A 20,885-nucleotide genomic window follows, 5' to 3' on the forward strand; every position below is an offset into this window, starting at 1 on the left:
TATTTTGAACCGTATCTGAATTCGGTAACACTTCGACCGCATAAATAAAACTTTACATATACCATGCGTCATTCTATCTCTCGCCCCTTTTCCTCCTTCCTCCTCCCTCCTCCCTCCTCGATCATTCGCGAAAGCAGACAGAAGCGATCGAGTTCGATCACCTTCAAATCCTAGAAATGGCGGTCTACCAAATCCTCGTCAAGCTCCTCGACGGCAAAACTCACTGCCTTCAAATCCCCTCCCCCACCGTCTCTGGCGAAACCCTAAAGCTCGCCCTCGCTGCCAGAACCCGAATTCCGTTCCAATCCCTCCGCCTCGTCTCCGGCCGCCACGATATATGCGACGAAACCCTTATCCACGCCTCCTCGGACGACCTTCTGTTCCCGTCGTGCTCCCTCCTCCTCCGGCTCCGCGGCGGCAAGGGCGGGTTCGGCTCCCTACTCCGTGGCGCCGCCACTAAGGCGGGGCAGAAGAAGACGAACAACTTCGACGCTTGCCGCGACATGAGCGGTCGCCGCCTCCGCCACGTCAACGCAGAGAAGAGGCTCGAGGAGTGGAAGGCGGAGGCTGAGGATCGCCAGCTGGAAAAACTTGCGCAGCAGTTCTTGAAGAAAAAGGCGAAAGAGGTGAAGAAGAGCTCCTCGTCCGGGGTGGATAAGTACCTCGAGAAGTATAAGCAGGACGCCGAGCGCTGCGTTGGGGAGGTGGAGGAGTCAGTCCGGCAATCTTTCGAGCTATACAAAGATTCTAAGAGGAAAATCTTACCGGGCTCCGGGAAATCTTCGAAGCGCTTGAAGATTTGGTGAGTTTTTAGGATTCTTCCGTCAATACCATGCGAAATTTCATATGAATCTATGGTGATCTGATTCGTTCCTCCAGGTTGGGAAAGAAAAAGGTGGAGGAAAGTGATAGCGATGAAGATGACGATGACAACGAGGAAAATGATGGTGGGGATGAGAAATCTGTAGTGCTTGATGAGGGTAATTGTTCTAATGGGTTGCATAAGATTGAGGAGGGGAGTTCAGATCTTGGTTCGGCTTCTGATTCTCGATCGGATGGAGAATCTTCAGGTGCGGTGTCTGAGCGGAGCAATTTGGAGGAAACTAATGGAACTTGTGTTGTTCAATCTTCGAGCGAGGGTTCTGGAAGTGGAGATAATAATCCAGAATCAGATGCCAGTGTTGAAGTTGAAACACATATTCCAGAAGAAGTTGGTGCTCAAAATAGTTTGGTTCCTAGTTTGGAAGGAGTGCCAGAGTCAAATAATGTGCAGTCGGAGATGGAGAGTGTCATCCCAACTGAACTGCTTGATAAAAAACATGAAGTGGGTACAGCAGAAGAAGTTGTGGAGGACATCAGTCTTTCAAGGTTGGAGGAGCCATTTAGCCTGGATAAGTACAATTCATCCGCAGAATTGGAGGTATGTTGTATATCGTTCTTTTGTGAATTACTTCATTCCCTTGTATATTGTTGTGAATAGTTGTTCTAGATTAGGATTGCCTGGAAAGGTAGCATTGAAATATTGTAGATATCTGCTAGCTATAGTAGCCTTTTGTCTAAGCTTTATCAGTGTGCAGTAAAGAGTTTAGTGGGTTGGATCGCTAAAAATGTTTTCAATCAACCTTAGGAATTATAACTTGTTACAATCTTTTGAATAGCAAAATGTTGTGAACTATCATCTTTTGCAGCGAAAGCTCAGACATAGTATGAATGTATGATACTCATGGTGTTTTTTCTTTAAAAAAAAACATTTGTAATCTTTTTAAATGATTCGAGGGTTGAAACTCATTACAATGTGGTCAAAGGCTTACAATGTTATTGAATTTTCTTCCCCTCTCTCAGTGTAACAGTCTCTGAAAGGAACCATGTGAATTGGTAACTATTATGCTCTTAGTAAATTTAATGCACAACAGTATCTGTTATTAGAATGGAGTTGGCATTGGGGACTTTGCAGAGAAGTACTGAAATTACACTGTAGGATTGAATATTTGTTTCATCAAATGCTTATCTGAGGTAAAAGTGAAAAAAAAAACATTTACTTCACTGATATTTGTTCTTAGGAAATCATGATATCGCTGGCTGTACTGCTATTTCAGGACAGTAGTATAACCGCACACTCTCCCACTTACCTAACAAATGCACACATGCCGAAGTGAAAGCAGTGAAGAGTGAGGGAATTTGTATATGATCCTGTACATTTTTAAACTGCAGGAAACGCCCTATGTTATTGTTACTGGCAAATTGTTTTGTTCTTTTATGTTATCCTAGAATCTCCTCCTAAGTAATATTTAAGCTAAATGAAAGCATTACTGCAAGAATCTCATAAGAGATTGACAGAAGAAAGCGAGGATAGGTGTGGGAGAAAACAGTATGATGGAATATGTTATTGTTATTTGCAAACTGTTTTGTTCTTTTATGTTATCCTAGAATCCCCTCTTAAGTGATATTTAAGCTAAATGAGAGTATTACTGCAAGATTCTCATCAGAGATTGACGGAAGAAAGCGAGGACAGGTGTGGAAAACAGTAGATGGTTTTGGAAGAGGAGATATTTGAAATAGTTGTTAGGCAAAGGAAGACAGAGCATGAAGGTGTGGTGAAGGAAAGGGTTGGTGAGGGTTGTTCACACATATGATCGTGTTGGATATTTTTATTTGGGAGAGTTGGGGGGGGGCAAGTAGATTTTAGGCAAAGGGAAGGACAGAGCATGAAGGTGTGGTGAAGGAGAGGGCTGGAGATGGTTGTTCACATGTATGATCAGGTTGGATTTTTGCTGTGCGGGAGGTGAGGGGCCACAATCATATGTGTTGATCTGCATTATGTCTTAGGAGTTTCCCGTCTGGATTTCTCTCTTTGATAGACTTCTTGTGTTGATCCAGAAATCTGTCTTTGGTGGGTCTGTTCCAACTGCATTGCTGGTAAATATCAAATGCTGTTTGGTCATATGTTAAATGTTTGTAGATATGGAACACATTCTCCTGTTACCTAGCATGTGCCTCACAAACCTCCGCTGTTGCATCCTATGAAACTCTTTTCATGATATGTAGTAGTCAAATTTTATTTTTTTTATACCATTGTGTGCTGCACCTATTATGAACTCATCAAGTGCCTCATCTCTATTGTGATATTTAGGTTCTTGGCTTGGAGAGGCTCAAAGATGAACTGCAGGCACATGGATTAAAATGCGGTGGAACATTGCAAGAGCGTGCTTCAAGGCTTTTCCTGCTGAAAACAACTCCCCTGGAGAAATTACCAAAGAAGGTTCTTGCTAGGCCTGTATCTGGAGGAAAATAATTCTCAGTTCCAGACACCTCTGATGCATTCCCAATCATGTAATCAAGTGTTAGAGATTTATATGTACTTTAGATATTTGCTCGATTCTGTTCTTGTAAGATGCTTTAGAACAAATTTGACATATATTGTAATTTCTGAGCGCGAAGCATCGCATAATGCAGTAATATTAGATGGTACGAATGTTGGATTGTATGCTAGCAACTGACCGTTGACTTGCTCAAACATCTCGGAACATCTGTTAATCTGTATGTCGTGCTGGCATTTCTGCTCTTCCGATGTTCTATGAAACCTTTTGCTCCAGTGTATGCTTCTGTCGTTAGATCTCAACCGCCGTTCTCAAGATGTTTATGGAATGATTTCCGTGTTCTTTTATTGTCATGTTATAGATCATGATATCATATCATATTTTTGGAGTAATTGACGTAAGCTTATCTGATTCAATTGTATATTGAACTTACTATAGGCAAGAAAGAAAAAAGAAAAAGAAAACAAAAGAACCTTTAGTAATCTAGCAGCCAATCGAGTTATACTAAGTGCATAACGGTACATAGGATGTATGAAATTCTCACAAACTGGGTCATGCTTATTATTTCCCATCTCTCAGTTGGGAATACACAAACCGTTTGCAACTTGCAAGTATATCAAGGCAAGTAGAGCAATACGTACTTCCCTAAACTTACTACTGAAATAATCTTCTCATGAACATCTAACTACATACAAAATGTGTGTAAATTAGTAGACCTTTTCTTTTGTGATAAGAAATGTATAAACTGATTACTATCTCACTTAATTCTCAGGAATGCCCTCAAGTGCCGGTCGCCATGGGTCGCCACCGGTAATCACCGTCGTCGAGCTTCGAGGACAACCATTACCTCTTCCCAGCTCTCTCAGAATACGCTCTATAGTTTTTTCTTTAGAGCTGCCAGAGAGCTTAGAGAGTAGTTGAGCTGCCTCAGTCTTGTTCATCACCATCTTCACTCTTATAATACCCTTATCTCTGATCTCTTCAACTGAGTAATGCTCCGGTGGCTCCTCCAAACGAGGCGGCGGCTTGTCGACGACCTCCATCGGAAACACACAGCTGCTAGATTTACGTTTGAGCCTCTTATGCTCATGAGTGAAACAATTACCCATTGAGCGAGAGAGAGAGAGAGAGAGAGAGATGAGAGAATGGCTAGAAATGTGATCTATATAACTAAGATGGTAAGGAACTAAGTGGGTGCTTTGTAGTTAATATAGTAGGAGAGTTGTAGGAGGATTTATGAATGGGACTACTTGTAACAAAGATCGAGAGGCTCGTCAATGCATGGACTTCTGACGGACACGATGAAGGTTTTTATGCCCACGTAAAGAGCTGGACCGTCAAGGACGATGCGAATTTATAAAATAGATAGAGAATTAGAAAAAGGGAGAATAATGCCTCATTGACAGCGATAACGGTTGCTTAATTGACTGACCCTAAGAAATAAGAATCACTCATTTTGAATCTATCTCCTAAATATTACAAGTATTTCTAAGCTTTATTAATAAATTCTAGCCAAAAAAAAAAAAAACTAATTTAGTTTATGTTTTTATTTTATTCGTGAGAAATTTGCAACCTGATATATAGTCTTGAAGTTTTTAACTCCTTTGGAATCATTCTTAGTCTAGCAATGGTGCCTATGTTGACTTATGCGCGTTTCTCTAGTACAAGTCTAGTCTTTAATCCAACACCTAGGCTTAGAGACAAATTTTTAGTCGATTTATATTTGGAGATTTCTAGATGGAAATCACAAGAATGATTGACTTTGTTGACTATGTAGTGGTCCACATAAGTATGTGGTCGTCGTTCATTTGACACTTCTAGTTTATTTCAGATATTTAAATACATGAGTTTTCTAAGTAAAATCATTTAAGAAGAGAAAAATTATTGAAGAACATCGAGTTCTATGTAAGTAGCTGAAATGAACTCTTGAATTGAATTGGTCAACAATTTTCTTTATAGTAAGTTAGAGTTATTTGGAAAAAGCAATTTATACGTAAGTCTCATGTAGTGCAAGAAATCTTGAAGGCTTTTTTCTTCCTTCTTTCTCTTCTCTCGCGTTTTTCTGTCTTAAAATATTCTAAGGAATTTCATTATGAATCAATATAAGGTCTTGTAAATGCACCCAAAATAGGAGCATAAGTTATACTGGTAAGAGAAAACAAATGGGAAAATAGTGTTTGGATAAACAAGTAGCAGGTGAAAAATAAAGTTGTATTACTTTGTTTAATCAACACAAAAAGAAAAGATAATAAGCTCAAGTTGCTTTTTTAATACTCGGGGAACAATTTCCCAACGATTATTAGTTTCAAGGAAATGCTATACATTATTCATAAACAGCACGAACTGTGCCTTTGGACAAACATCATTGGAAGTAAGGAAAATAAAGAGAGAACCCCAACAAAATTTTCAAGCTTTGACCCAAAAAAGAACTGTTAGAAGAACACAATAGGCTCTCCTTTCACACAAACAAAAACAACTTAGTCTTCCGACCACAAACTTCAAATCGTCTAATTGGCGGCAATCTGAACCAGATCTTCAGGAGCATCCTCTTTAGCTTTGGCCTCATCTCCCATCAAATACTTGTCCACTTCGGCAGCTGCTTGGCGGCCCTCAGTGATAGCCCAAACGACGAGTGACTGTCCACGCCTGCAGTCCCCTGCAGCAAATACACCATCCACGTTGGTTGCAAATCGCCCAAAGTCGGCTTTGAAGTTTGATCTGAAGTCTCGTTCCACACCCAGCTTATCTGCAACAGTCTGCAAGGATATAGAAGGCATGTGAAAATTAGACCTTTTAAGGGCTTCCTTTCTCCTGAGTATCTTAGATACCTTGGAAGATGAACTTAACTAACCAATACATTCTAATGTGACAACATAAATGTTATCCGTAAATCTGCGATAGGTACTACAACCAGATGAATCTTCTAGAAATAAAAGGTACTAAATATGCAATTGACTAAACTTCCAGCAAAAACTTGTGGCGTGAACTTTGCAAATAAGCAATCCGATATATACCTTTGTATCATTATGTGAAACTCCAAGCAGAAGGCAGATATTCTGTAAATGTAAGAAGGGATGTGGAAAAACCACTATGTGCAGATTTAAAAACTGGGAATACAGAATACTTTATGTCATCAGAGTATTACATAATACAAGGGTGAAATTCACAAAAACTCCATACAAAAGAAGAAAATAGTTACAGTTAGTACAGCACATGTCAATCATATAAAAAAGAAATATCTAGATAGCTAACTGAAGGTGAATGCAGGATGTGTAATAACTGCAAAGGGATAATGTGAACAGATATCTGTATTATGGAGTAAACAAATAGTAGAACAAATATTTGTATTATTGTGTAAACAAATAGTAGAAAGAACTGACCGATTCAGGACCAAGGAAGCCCAAAGCAAGGAAGACGAGGTCAGCATCAATTATCTTTTCAGTGCCCTCAATTTCCTGGAAGTTGTATCTTCCACTGCTATCCCTCACCCGCTGTACACTTATCACCTCAAGACCTTTCACAGCTCCATTTTCATCACCCAAAAATCGCTTGGTTGAGACGAGAAATGTTCTTGGATCCTTCCCAAACTTGGTTTTAGCTTCCTCATGACCATAATCCACTTTGAAAACTTCTGGCCACTGTAACAAAAGAACACAAAAATGAGAATTTTGCACTTCAGGCCGCTTTTCTTCATTCAGAATGATTTTTAAGGAGAGAATAGGAGAAAAAAGGGCCAGGAGGGGAAGATGAAAGCAAGAGAAAGGTCAGTTCTCCTCTCTTGCTATATCCAAACAAGAGAAAAGAAAAGCTTCTTTGATATTGCCTCCCATTCTTCAAGGTCGGGCAGACAGAATCACAATAGGGAAAAGTAAAGCAGCTCTGGATTGTTCTTTTTCCAGCCTTTTCTGAAAGCTTATTTTCATAACATGACAATCTGATCTATAGTTCAGTTCATGTGAAATTCAATTTAAAGAAATTTAAGAGTTTTATGGTGCAATATATATGGCAAATAATATTGAGAGAAATGGACCTGGGGCCATGGGTTATCTGGCCTTCTTTCACGAGGTGGCTCCGGTTGAAGTTCTAAATTTACGATGCTGCTGCAACCATGTCGGATGGATGTCCCAATACAATCAGTACCTGTATCTCCGCCACCTATAACAACCACCTTTTTCCCCTTGGCAGATATGTAATTATTGTCCTGCAAGTTGCTATCAAGCAAGCTTTTGGTGTTCGCATGAAGAAACTCCATTGCTAAATGAATCCCTGTGAATTCCCGTCCAGGAACTCGCAGATCCCTGTATAAGAATGTGTTCTTGATGCATAAGATACAGATAGGATCATAGGAACCAAAGTAGTCATAAAGAAAAGGACAATATGATAATGAGATGATACATCAGCTATATATCATTAACATAAATTCACAAGCGTATATATATATATATATATATACATGAAGAAACATGCACAAGTAATTAAAAATGAGAAATCAAACAAATTCAAGATCATAATAGTTAATTTGCATATGCATGATACTACATTGTGGACAAATATTAATTCAACCTTAACAGAATTTAAACTAGAAAACTTGTTACTCCCCTCAGAGTTCATAATTTCTTAACTACCTGTATAATTTTTCCATCAGGTCTTATAACAAGACAGACAGTGCTAAATCAGTCTTATAAAATGTCAAACTGCAAAAAAGGATTTTCAGCAACTGAATTATTTGGTAGAATACTTGCAAATAAATTCCTAAGAATTTACTTTTCACAAATAAGTAATAACCGCTAGCAAGAAAGATATGCAATACAACCTACTAAAGTTCAAGTTATCATATTTGCACATCTTCAGCTAAGGTAGGCATGTGCTTTATTACCTTGCTTTTGTAGCTCCACAAGCTAAAATAATTGCATCATTTTCAGAACGAAGACGATCAAGGGAATACGAAGGATCCGTTCCAACACTGGCATTCGTCACAAAATTTATCCCCTCCTTAGTCATCAAATCAACTCGGCGTTGGACAACATCAATCTTGTCTGCCTTCATGTTTGGAACTCCATACATCATCAAGCCTCCGATTCGGTCTGCGCGCTCAAAAACAGTGACTGAATGGCCCATTTTGTTTAGCTGATCAGCAGAAGCCAAGCCAGCTGGCCCACTTCCAACTATGGCAACTTTCTTTCTGCATAAATGAAACAGGCTGTGAAGTGACACTAGTGTTGCACAGACAAATGAAAAGATACTGAAAGTGTGAAGCCTATTTTTTATGGTTTAAATTTATCAGTCCTGCAGATAATCCATTTCAATGTTGAGAAGACCAGCTTCTGATATGCTATTTAATTCGGTAAATAATTGTTATACACAACCACACATGTCACAGATAACTAAATTTGTCAGGAAAAGTACTCTCAAAGAGTATGAACAACATGCCAGCATGCTTATGTCATTCAATTGTTAGTCAAACTGTCATTAGTTCTCGACATTATATGATCCAAGCACTTCTCTTGTGCACAATGAATCTGCAGTAACTTTCCTGAAAAGCGTGATGTGATCCCAACTACTCAACCACAGACTATATAATAGACAGAAGTACACAACCTTGTAATGAAAAACTTAAGAGTTAAGACTACTTATATAAGAAAAAAAGAGTTGAAGCAGAATTTGGACAATGAATACCCTGTTCTATGAAGTGGAGGTCGAGGTACAACCCATCCTTCTTTAAAGCCTTTGTCTATGATGGCACACTCAATGCTTTTTATGGATACAGGCTTCTCAATGATGCCAAGAACACATGAACCTTCACAAGGAGCAGGGCAAACTCGGCCAGTAAACTCAGGGAAGTTATTTGTCTCCAGGAGCCGATCCAATGCTTCACGCCACCTATTCTGATGGACTAGCTCGTTAAATTCTGGTATCTTATTTCCAAGAGGGCACCCTGCCCTAGAACTTTCCTGCAAAAAAAACAGAAGCAACATAGATTAAGTCATCAGAAATCTGCAAACTGGTTCAACAAAAGAACATGCAAAACCATTGGCAAGATGGCTAGGATTTCAACAGTATCATGCAAAAATTTAAGTAAGAAATAAACGGCCATTTCCCACTTCATTTGTAAGGAAATCATATGTAACAACCACAAAATACATAATAAGTTGAATGAATTTCTCTTTGCTACAAGTGAACTTTATCTCCTCCAATATAGCAGACCTTTTATAAACCTTTTAAATAAAGGTAAAGATGCGAGGACTAGAACCAGATGGCTACATCATGGTTCAATTCCAATCACAGTCCCTAAAAGTCTAAAAAAAAGTCAGAAAACCAGGATGCTAACATAAGTTTTTAAATCCATATAAAGGCAGTGGACACTAAATACATTAAAAGGATTCCCGTACCTATTAGAGAGTAAATTGCTTGCAAGACAAATATATCACCTGTAGCAGATCATATATATAAAACACGCACAGAATTTCCCCACATGAGAAAACTTGAGTTATTATTTTTTCGAAATCCTACCATAAACTAATCTTTAATTGTTCTAGCACACAAATTTTTAGGCATGTAGAAAGTCCAAAGATACTAGCAATCTTCGTGACATGAAAATTAACTAAAATCACGGAAAGAGCATTTGCAACAATTTACGGGTGCAAATTCAAATAGTTACCTGGTGACAGAAGGGGGTTCCGCAATCCATGCAACGTGCAGATTGTGTTTTCAGTAGTGGCCCAGGCACTGATTCAATAGCAACTTCATTCCAATCATTTGTTCTACTCTCAGGATCTCTGTAGGAAATGTTTTTCCGCTCATATTTAATAAAGCCACCCTTCTTTACGGGATCATCAACCTCAGTTGGCCTAATTGATGGTTCAGCATCTTGAACTTCCTGCTAGTAAATGGATTAGCCAAGGCTGAATTAAGAATGAAATTCATCAAGAAAGATAAATTTAACAGTCTACTGAAGAGGATATCAGCTTCGAGCAAGACGGTGCAAACATGAGAAGACAACTTCTACTTCTCAGGAATGGGAGAGTGGTTAAATGAACAAAGAATCTGTAACCGTATCCACCAAGAAATTTCCTTACCTTTTTATTCGATGAGGAACCTCCCGACTCCTTAAGCTCATCAGATGTTTTAATCATCTTTCTTTTCTCTTGCTTGTCAGCTTTAGCAAGTTTCTCGGCCTTCATGTTCTGGAGAACCTTCTTATAATCTCGTGGAAGTACTTTCACAAACTTTGGAAGAAAGCTTTGGAAGTTGGAGAGGACTTCTTTAGCTAAATCACTTTCGGTATGACGCCGATGTTGCTCTATCATCATTCTCAACTGTATGACATCATCTTCTTCTACAACATCCTCGAGATCAACCAGCTCAGGATTGCATCGACTGTGGAACTTACCGTCCATGTCGAGAACATATGCAACTCCACCACTCATACCTGCAGCAAAGTTCCTCCCAGTCTTCCCAAGTATCACAGCAGTGCCACCTGTCATGTACTCACATCCATGATCACCAACACCTTCTACTACTGCTTGAGCACCTGAATTACGGACACAAAATCTCTCTGCTGCCATTCCATTAAAGTATGCCTCACCTTTTGTAGCTCCATATAGAGCAACATTCCCGATGACTATGTTTTCCTTTGGATCAAAGGTGCTTTTTCTTGGAGGATAAACTACAATCTTTCCACCAGATAACCCTTTCCCAACATAGTCATTGCTGTCCCCTTCAAGCTCAAGGGTGATTCCAGGACAGAGAAAAGCGCCAAGGCTCTGACCAGCACTTCCAGTTAGTTTAATATGGATGGTATTTGGAGGTAGCCCCTCCAGGTGATACCGCTTTGTAACTTCATGACTGAGCATGGTACCTACTGCTCGGTTTACATTTTGAATCGGTTCCTCAAGGAAAACTGGAACACCTGTTTTGAGTGCAACTTCTGATAAAGATATAAGTTTGTTATCCAATGCCATGTCCAGACCATGATCTTGCCTCTCAATACAGTACTGAGCAGCTCCTGGCCGAATCTCAGCAGCAGGTTTAAGTAGCAGTGAGAGATCAATATTTTCCAATTTTTCATTGCTTTTCACCACTTCATTATCAACCTCCAGCATATCTGCACGGCCAACCATTTCATTAAGTGAGCGGAAACCTAGCTGAGCCATGATTTCGCGGACCTCCTCTGCCAGCATAAAGAAAAAGTTTATGACATGCTCTGGTTCTCCAGCGAACTTCTCACGAAGTACTGGATCCTGAGTGGCAATGCCAACTGGACAAGTATTCATATGGCATTTTCGCATCATAATGCAACCAAGAGTTATCAAAGGTGCAGTGCTGAAACCAAACTCTTCCGCACCAAGTAGAGCAGCAACAGCAACATCTTTTCCAGTTTTTAACTGGCCATCTGTTTGAAGAACAGCTCGACCACGAAGGTCATTTTGCACTAGAGTTTGATGTGTCTCTGCCAAGCCAAGCTCCCAAGGAAGACCTGCATTTTTTATGCCAGTCCAACGGGAAGCCCCAGTGCCTCCGTCATGGCCAGAAATCAGAACATGGTCAGCATGCCCTTTCACAACTCCACTAGCAACTACCCCAACACCAACCTCTGACACCAGCTTAACGCTGATTCGAGCCCCTGGATTTGAATTCTACAGAGAAGGAAAGAAGAATTAGCATCATGATTGACATACAAGATATTTGGTGTGTATTTATAATTTATAGGTACTAATCTTGGAAGAAAAAGCAATATTCGTTATCTGGCAATTATTGAAAAGACTCCAGAAGACAACAATACTACAGAGCAGAAGAAAACAATAATATTGCCAATTTAAGACAGTTATAGTTATTGCATAAAATAAGAGCTTTTCTTGAAAATAATGATTATATACCTTTAGGTCATGAATGAGCTGGGCTAGGTCCTCAATAGAATATATATCATGGTGGGGAGGAGGACTAATGAGCCCTACACCAGCAGTGGAATGTCTTGTGACTGCGATATCCCCAATAACCTTATGGCCTGGAAGTTCACCTCCTTCACCTGGCTTTGCCCCCTATAAAAATCAATAACAGGAGATCATCAAAATAATTCAAGAAAATGTTCCTTGAAATGGGGGAAGTCCAAAAGTGAAATGAGATGACAGTAAGAGAAGACATGATAGCTCTTGATCTTGCATTAAATAGAAAAGGATGTATGGAAGGGATCCATATAGCTGGCCCCTCTCAGTGGTCATCATGGTGGTTGTTTCATGATGCATATGATAAAGCAACAAGTTGTGTTGCTATACAACCTCACCCAAAAGCTACATCATGTATGGATGCAACTGAAAAAATGGATGCCTTGTAGAATAAGCAGTATCTCCCACAATATAAGGACAAAAAAGGAATATTTTGTTCCAAGAATGTAGCTGGTTCCTGGTAGTACTAGGGAGGCATCAAATAATCAACATAAGCAGCTGGAGAAAAAGAATTATACACTGTGAACTATAAGTACATGATTATGAAAAAGAAGCTAGACCAAAAGAATTATATAGATCTCTAGGGTAGAACATATAATTATGAAAGATACCTGAGCCATCTTTATCTGGAGTTCGTCAGCATTGGTAAGGTAATAGCTTGAAACTCCAAACCTTCCACTAGCAACTTGCTTGATTGCACTCCTCCTTGGGTTCATTGAACCATCAGGAAGAGGCTCCATACGTGATGGCTGCTCACCTCCCTCACCTTTTATAAAGGTATAACATGTAAAAAAATTTAGAAGCAAGTGAGAAGACAGATACTTAACAAAAATCCCTGCTTAACTAGTACCAGTAGTAGGAGACCATATGTAAGATAGTGAGAATTGTCAAAGAGACAATTTAATATGCTGTTAGGAGAAACACTGATGTATTCTGCATATAACACACGTATAATTGATGCTGTTAAAATTTAAATGATAGGCTCATTCAAACAGAGATTGCCTTCTTGGAATCCTTACCAGTATTAGATTTGCCTCCAATTTTATTCATTGCCATAGCAAGGGCAGTATGTGCTTCCAGTGAAATTGAACCATAGCTCATAGCACCAGTACAGAAGCGCTTCACTATCTCACTGGCAGGTTCCACCTCATCTAAGGAAATCTTCTCGGCAACATCCTTGAACTTCAGCATACCACGCAAATTGCAGGTCTTGTTCAGCTCTTGTATACGTCTAGAATATTCTTTATATGCGGCCACGCTATTAAGTTTGGCTGCTTCTTGTAGTTTTCCGATGGCAAGGGGATCATTGAGATGCACTTCACCTCCTTTCCTCCAATGATAGTCCCCTGGATTAGGCAATGCAACTGCTTCTGCACTTCCAGGTGGTAAAGCTCTCAATGGGAAAGCTAACTCGTGAAGGTGAAGAGCATCTCGAGCCAGCATTTCAAATGTTGCACCCTCAATTCTACTTGGAGTGCCTTCAAAACACTTATGGATTACCTCAGAAGCAAGACCCAGCGCTTCAAAAATCTGAGCACCTTTATAAGATGCCAGAGTGGATATTCCCATTTTAGCAAGAACTTTCATCATTCCATAGTTACTAGCATAGAAGTACCTCATGGCAAGTTCTTCTCGTGTGTAAACCTTGCCATCATCTTTAGGAGGGATCTTCCCATCGATCTGCAACCGCCATATTGCTTCGATAGCTAAATAAGGGCATATAGCATCTGCGCCAAATCCAACCAGAGTACAAAAGTGATGCACTTCACGAGGCTCAGCGGACTCCACCATCAGGCCTATGCGTGTGCGCTCAAGCTTTGAGACAAGATGTTGATGAACAGCACCAACTGCCAAAAGGGAACTGACAGCAACACGCTCTGATGAAAAACCTACAGCAGAAGATTCGAAGAAAAGAAGGGTGAGGTTTAGATATTCGGGAGCTTCAAATAAGAACTAGAATCTGGAAACAGCAGGAATGCACAAATCCATCTGACAGTTCAGAAGAAACATTCATTTACAAGGGCAAAAATACGGATTTGAGGAAAACTAGTCTACCAGAGAATGGAAAGGTAGAAAAGAGAAGTTAATTCAAGCATATTCTTCAAGCATTTTGAAAAAAGAAATGAATAGAAGCAGCGATAAAACGATAATATTATGGTCTATGGACACAAAATTTGGTGTAGGTCAATCTCGCTAATGTAAACATGTAGCTGAAATTGTGACTGAAATGAGAGAATATAGCTAAAAATATTGGGACTTGGGATTGCAGTCTCGGTATTGGCAACGGTTGTGTTCCTCTACAGAGAAGGATGTGGATTCATAATGTGCCATCCTCAGTGAATAATTTGCTACTTTGGTCCATTACAATGAGAATTCATTATAAGATTAAAGTTTGCAAATTATACTTACCTCTATCAGACAGTACAAGGATCCTATAGCCTTCACGAATTGCATCACGAGCTTCAATACAGATTCTATCCAAAGTTTCCTCCAAACCTCTTCTACCACGCGTTTTAGGATAAGTGATGTCAAGCACTTTACTCCGCCATCCACGGTAGTTCATCTTTTTAATTGCCTCCATTTCATTTTCGGATAGAAGAGGACTTTTCAGTGCTATCCGATTACACTGTTCTTCAGTGGTTTCAGATAAATCCCCTTCTGGACCTATCATGCATTCCATAGATGTAACAATTTTCTCTCTGATAGGATCAATGGGAGGGTTGGTGACTTGAGCAAACATTTGTTTGAAATACTCAAATGAGAGCTTCTCCCTTTTCGACATCACAGCCAAGGGAGTGTCATTGCCCATTGAGCCAAGAGCTTCAACTGCATCTTTCCCCATAGGCAGCAACAGCATCTCCAAGGCTTCTACTGTGTAACTGCAATTAAAAATTAGTTACAAATCAATCAAATTGGCAAAAAAAACCCTAAAAGAAAAGAAAAACCAGTAATACTATATTTTACTTACCCAAAGGCCTTTAGTGGAGTTATAATTCCATGAATACCCATGTTTTCGACATGTGCACCGATATTCTGTATAAAGATGAAAATAAATAGAACTTAGGTTTACTACTGCTGTCAATCTCTTTCTACATCAGTCTAAATTAACTAATATGAATTCAATACATTTGCCGTGATTTGGACTTACTGAAGCTGTTCCAGATATGACTGGAGGAATCCTGTCAGTTTCGGCTAAAGAATTAACAATATTATTGAGGCATATCTTTTGTCTCTTAAGCCACTCCCCATATGGTCGTGCTTCTGAGTATTCCTTCTTGAGATGCTCGTCATCAACAACAGCATGGTTTTCAAAGTCCACCAATAACATCATTCCAGGGTTTAGCCGCCCTTTCCTGGACACATCTTCAGGGGAAACATCCACAACACCAACTTCGCTAGCCATGATAACACGCCCGCTGTGTGTAATGTAGAAGCGACCAGGCCTCAACCCATTACGATCCAACGTTGCTCCAAGATACCGGCCATCAGTAACTAAATACAAGAATAAGTAGAATTTAGCTTGCATTAGCATGAGAACTGAGTGTCTATCAGATATTAAACAGAACTACTTTACAAATCTTACATGATATAAGAGCAGGCCCATCCCACGGTTCCATCAGTGCTGAAAAATACTCATACAAAGCCTTTCTATCAGGATCCATATTTTCATCGTTCTGCCATGCCTCGGGTATCATCATCATCACAGCTTCTGGTAGGCTTCTTCCAGCTCGAACCAAAAGCTCAAGAACACCGTCGAAAGCACCTAAATTAACAATACTCTCCCAGTTTAGAGTTGAACAGAAAAAAGGTTTATAGGTATGTTCTAATGCTGCTAAAGTTTGAAGTGCAAGTCTACTTTAAAATATATGCATAAAATGGTGCAGATTTCATGTCAATTCCCACCTGAATCTGATGAGCTAGCATCGACAATGGGTAAAAGTTTCTTCATCTCATCTTTTGACAAACCGAGTTGCTTGCACTTCAGAAGACCCTCCCGTGCCTTCATCCTGAGCAAAAGACAGATCCACCGTATATAAATAGTTGAGCATATATGAGCATTGATGTTACTGTACAAATATGCATGCCAACTGGGAAAAAGGAAATACAAAGGTTGTCTAAGACAGTACCAATTCTTATTTCCTTTAAGTGTGTTTATCTCCCCATTATGACCTAAAATACGCATTGGTTGAGCACGGTCCCAGCTGGGAAAGGTATTGGTGGAGAATCGTGAGTGGACCTGCATCCAAATATGAAGTTTGAAAATTGATATTCTACTATCTCAAGTGCATGCATTTAATAAAATTAGAAAATTATGCATCAAGGCAATCAAAAACCACTGTAACTTTGACGTTCAGATGTAATACAAGCTAGTCTGGGCCTAGACTACCTTCACCAAATATTATTCATTTCCACCACCCAATGAAAGTTCCATCTTCCAGACGAACTGCATCAGATTCAGCAACCAGGTTTATATGGATCAACTAAGATTGTCTCCTACCAGGCCATGCTAACTTTGCTGTTCAGATCTAATACAAACTAGTCTGGGCTCTAAACTAACTTCGCCAAATATTATTCCTTTCCACCACTCAGTCAAGGTTTCATCTTCAAGAAAAGAACCGCATCATAGTCTGCAACCAGGCTTATATGTATCAACTAAGACGGTCTCCTACCAGGCCACTCCAGGTGAGAAGTACTTCATACTTTTTACAACAAAAACATCCAAACAGTAGACACAACGCAAAATTCGAAAAAACAAAATTCATTTAGCTTCACAAGTCTTCTGCTGCCAATATTAACTTGACTATGATAAGAGTTCATGCACATAAAAAATGTCAAATGAGTAATACCAGTGCCATATAACTTGTGAAGTTATCATCGCCAAGATCTGCATAATAGTATTTCTTCAGCTGATTTGGCTTTAGTTGACCTTTGTAAACAACAGTCCTGTAAACAAAGAACAAAGAAAAGTAAGTAATCCCGTCATCAAATTATTCATAAGCTTAATCTTTTGTAAGGGACACATTAGGTGTAAAAATTATCAGAAAGAAAGAGGCAGCAAGAACTCAGTCTAAGAAAGATTCTTCTTCATAAGTGCACAAGTTTCCATTTGATTCAAAAATTATATTCTATTATTGAGAAGAAAAACATCAAATCTCCCAACATGCTCAGGCAAAAAAGGACAAGGAACAAACAGTCTCACCTCGAAGATAGTGAGCATATATAGAAGTCTTTTGATGCACCATGCTGCATATTTAAAGTAGCTCGGATAGCTACCATCGAAACCCTCCTCAGTATATACATCTGCATTTGATAATATAGACAAGACAAATATTATCATAGAAAGTCTTCAGCAACGTACAATGTTTCTATTATTTGACCTCCCATATAATCAGAACAGTGGACATGGATGAGTCAGGAACTGACCTGCTGCTCAAGATCAGCACTGGATTTTGAACTTTTTGAAAGAAATACTTGTTCAATGACTGGCTCTGTTCGCACCGCAGAATCACCCAAATCCAAGTTATCAGTTGGGACCAAGCGCCACCCAAGAACTTCATGTCCCAGGGACTCAGCAACCTATATATGAAATATGATATCTCTCACCACGAAGCAATCAACTAAAGAATATAAAGAACTTTGTTTACAGAAAGTTAGATAGATCATTAGATAATATTAAACCGGGTTCATCCAACAGTACTAATGATTGGAAATTCAGGCAGACCTGTGTAAATACAGTTTTGCTTTCTTCCCGACGTGTCTCGTCTGTTGGCAAGAAGAACATGCCAACAGCATATTGGCCGGGTGGTGGCAGCTCAAATCCAGCATCCTTGGTTACCTGGAACCAAAACCAGAAAATTAAATCCATAAATTATAATTACTAAATGCCCCGAAAAAGAAGAATATCTGGTAACTTGTTTGAAAACTATCGCCAACTACATATGAAACACATGAAAGGTAAATTCTAATCTCAAAACAATGAAGGAATGGACATACCTCAGCAAAGAAGTCATGGGGGAGAGCAACAAGGATACCAGCTCCATCACCGGTATTCTTCTCACAACCACATGCGCCACGATGGGCCATCCTCTCGAGCATCTGAATCGCATCAGCGACCTGCAAAATGGACCGACCAATATTAGTAAAACATGCTAAATTTCAATCACAAATTGCCCATTAGGTCTGAATACTCACAGTTTTGCGTTTATACTCCCCGGAGAGCTCTGCTATAAACCCAACACCACAAGAATCCTTCTCGAAGGAAGGATCGTAGAGGCCCACGGGTTTCTCTGGCAACTCCGACAACGACATGGACGGCGAAACAAGTCTCGGCTTCGGCTGCCATGCTTGAACCCTTTCTTCCGGGACCGGAACCTTCGAGCCGAGGAACTCGCTGTCTAGATTAACCGCTTGCAGTTGTCTGGAAACAGAGTACTGCGTTGCTTTGCCTCCCCGGTGTATGCTCCTCTTAATGTTCGCAGCAGGAGGAACAGCAACCGACTCATTTCGCACCTTAAAGGTTAAACCTTGCGCGGTGGACATCGCCGGAGACCTCTAGACGAACTAGTTCTTTGACGATTTGAGATCGAAATCTGATCTTTCGCAAAACCCTGATCCAAAATCAACCAATCTATGAGGAAACCCACAACCGATGAGTCAAAAAAAAATCGTACAAAAGTTCATCCAAATGACCCAATCGAACTAAAACCTTTACTCTCAAACCAAGCCAAAAAAAAAAAAAAAAACTAGGAAAAAGTAAAGAAAAACACAGGAAACCCGATCTTCAACCCACCCTTTTGATACACTTGACCTCGGGAAACGATAAAAAGGTAACAGATCTTGCTCTCCGCTACCCCTCCTCACCAACCTCGTGGATCTCACCGGATTCGAATCCACAAAAAGCGCCAAACAATAAAATCCCACAGATCCCTTCACAACCGCCTATCCCCCTCTCTCCCCTTCAACTCAATCCTTCGCTTGAGATAAGGAGATCGCAAATGGAAGACGGCGCAAAAGACAAGATTTCCAAAACCCTCGTCTTCCCCTTCACCTCTTATCTCCCTCTCTCTCTCTCTCTCTCTATTTCTACGCCTCCCTGAGATGGAGCACCGCTATATATAGAGAGTGACCTGGGAGGTCGCAGGGACCATCCCATCTACCCCCGCTCTCGAATCATTTTTTCCTCATAATTTTATTTCCATTTTTCCACTTGCGATTAAAATCGTTAACCTCAAAAAATGGACTCCTGGGGCCCACTGCCAGGGATTCCCCTGCCCCCTCCTATGCGGCACGCGACAGCCGCTCGTGGGGGGCCCCACGAAAGCACACGTGGACTCCGCCCATGGGCTCGCTAGCCTCGGCTCCGGACCTCCGCGGCTCCGCAACTTGCGGTAAGAAAAAGAAAAAGTTTAATTTCCTTCCCTTTTAATAACTAAAACGTATCTCATCTCACTAATCACAGGATTATCCAATAATCCACTAATTAACACGTATCGCGGTATCGGAATACTGCGTAGCGTTATCTTCACCGGAGTCAAAGGAATCAAAGTCAACGATAAGAAGGGGAGGTAATCGTACTGGAGATGATTGATTAGATGTTTTAGTTGCTTTTTGGGTTTTGCTTCCCAAACTAAGCTGTAGAATTAATTTACCCACCGGATTTGATTGGGTCTAGCATTAATCCACGGTTTAGGATAACTTTTAGCCAAATTTGCATCTAGATGTGGCTTTTCGTGCATGAATATTTTACTAGATTCACCGCGAAGAATCTAGGATATTGAATCTTTTAAGGCATATTAGAATATTTTTACACAGAATCTTAAAAGATTGGCACGTTGTAAAAAATATATATATTTACGCGCACACCTATTTAAAGTTGATATTTATATATCTGTCCCTTGAAAGTCAAAACTTTTGATTTTTGCATGAATGTCCCTTTCAGCTTTACATACCGACGTCTATATAATTAATATATTTTTAAAAAAAATTATTTGTCCTCTTTTTTTGTATATATTACTCTTATTTAAAAGAAAATTATATTTTTTTTATTATTAAATAATCTGGATTGTTTTAAAGGATATGCACGTAAATAGGAAAAAAAAAACAGTATAAATGCTCGTGAGGATTTAGAAAAAACAATATATTCATGTTGGATGATTATATTTATATTCCAAATACTGATTCGAATTTTATGTTTAAATTCAAATAGATGAACGGAAACTCTCAATTAAGAAGTCACCATAACATGGCTACCAAAATATTTAAAAAAAAAACAAAGAAAAGTCATACTTTGCATTAAACGCATTAAGAATAGGATTATAATTAGTAGATTCTCCACTGTCAATTTGACATTCTTTCGCCCACTTAGAATTAATGATATATTTTTTATAAAAAAAAATGGGCTATGGAGGTCTAAGTTTGGTATAAATATTCAAATACATACTTATATAGGTGGAAAAAATGTCAACTTATTATTATATTTATTAATCAAGGGAATAATAACCTACATTTACACTTTGTAATTAGTAATAATTTGTCTCTCTCATGTTTAATTAACCAAAACTAAAGGTACTAGTCGTAATTACTCTATTCGTGTTTATTTTATATAATTTTTATAATATTACTAAAA

General features: G+C 39.4%; 3 protein-coding genes across 4 annotated transcripts; 1 reads left to right on the forward strand and 2 right to left on the reverse strand.

Moving 5' to 3' along the window:
• Positions 1 to 26: 26 nt before the first annotated feature.
• LOC140798027 (uncharacterized) lies at positions 27 to 3,468 on the forward strand. Its single transcript, XM_073151747.1, has 3 exons — positions 27 to 802; positions 880 to 1,420; positions 3,131 to 3,468. Exons 1-3 carry the CDS (start codon positions 177 to 179, stop codon positions 3,290 to 3,292), a joined length of 1,329 nt encoding a protein of 442 aa, XP_073007848.1. The 5' UTR covers positions 27 to 176; the 3' UTR covers positions 3,293 to 3,468.
• Positions 3,469 to 4,078: 610 nt separating this feature from the next.
• On the reverse strand, positions 4,079 to 4,426 carry LOC140797181 (uncharacterized). The gene has a single exon (XM_073150458.1). It carries the CDS (start codon positions 4,424 to 4,426, stop codon positions 4,079 to 4,081), a length of 348 nt encoding a protein of 115 aa, XP_073006559.1.
• A 1,140-nt stretch (positions 4,427 to 5,566) lies between these two features.
• LOC140797643 (glutamate synthase 1 [NADH], chloroplastic) lies at positions 5,567 to 19,346 on the reverse strand. 2 transcript variants are annotated; one of them, XM_073151250.1, is made up of 23 exons: positions 19,050 to 19,346; positions 18,452 to 18,867; positions 18,254 to 18,373; positions 17,982 to 18,095; positions 17,684 to 17,836; positions 17,460 to 17,560; positions 17,107 to 17,203; positions 16,387 to 16,496; positions 16,163 to 16,266; positions 15,843 to 16,022; positions 15,408 to 15,751; positions 15,228 to 15,292; positions 14,669 to 15,138; positions 13,279 to 14,148; positions 12,871 to 13,025; positions 12,194 to 12,355; positions 10,394 to 11,953; positions 9,976 to 10,194; positions 8,994 to 9,268; positions 8,194 to 8,499; positions 7,348 to 7,615; positions 6,698 to 6,955; positions 5,567 to 6,073 (listed from the first exon to the last, which is right to left on the reverse strand). In XM_073151250.1, the coding sequence occupies exons 2-23, from the start codon at positions 18,797 to 18,799 to the stop codon at positions 5,825 to 5,827; spliced, it is 6,528 nt and encodes a 2,175-aa protein (XP_073007351.1). In that variant the 5' UTR covers positions 18,800 to 18,867; positions 19,050 to 19,346; the 3' UTR covers positions 5,567 to 5,824. The 2 variants fall into 2 exon arrangements, with proteins under 2 accessions (XP_073007351.1, XP_073007350.1); XM_073151249.1 differs by having other exon boundaries at positions 9,976 to 10,197.
• Positions 19,347 to 20,885: the final 1,539 nt, after the last annotated feature.

Source organism: Typha latifolia, chromosome 11 (genome assembly GCF_019914945.1).
Source record: "Typha latifolia isolate L0001 chromosome 11, TyphaL0001v2, whole genome shotgun sequence".
In the NCBI taxonomy this organism is placed as follows: domain Eukaryota; kingdom Viridiplantae; phylum Streptophyta; class Magnoliopsida; order Poales; family Typhaceae; genus Typha; species Typha latifolia.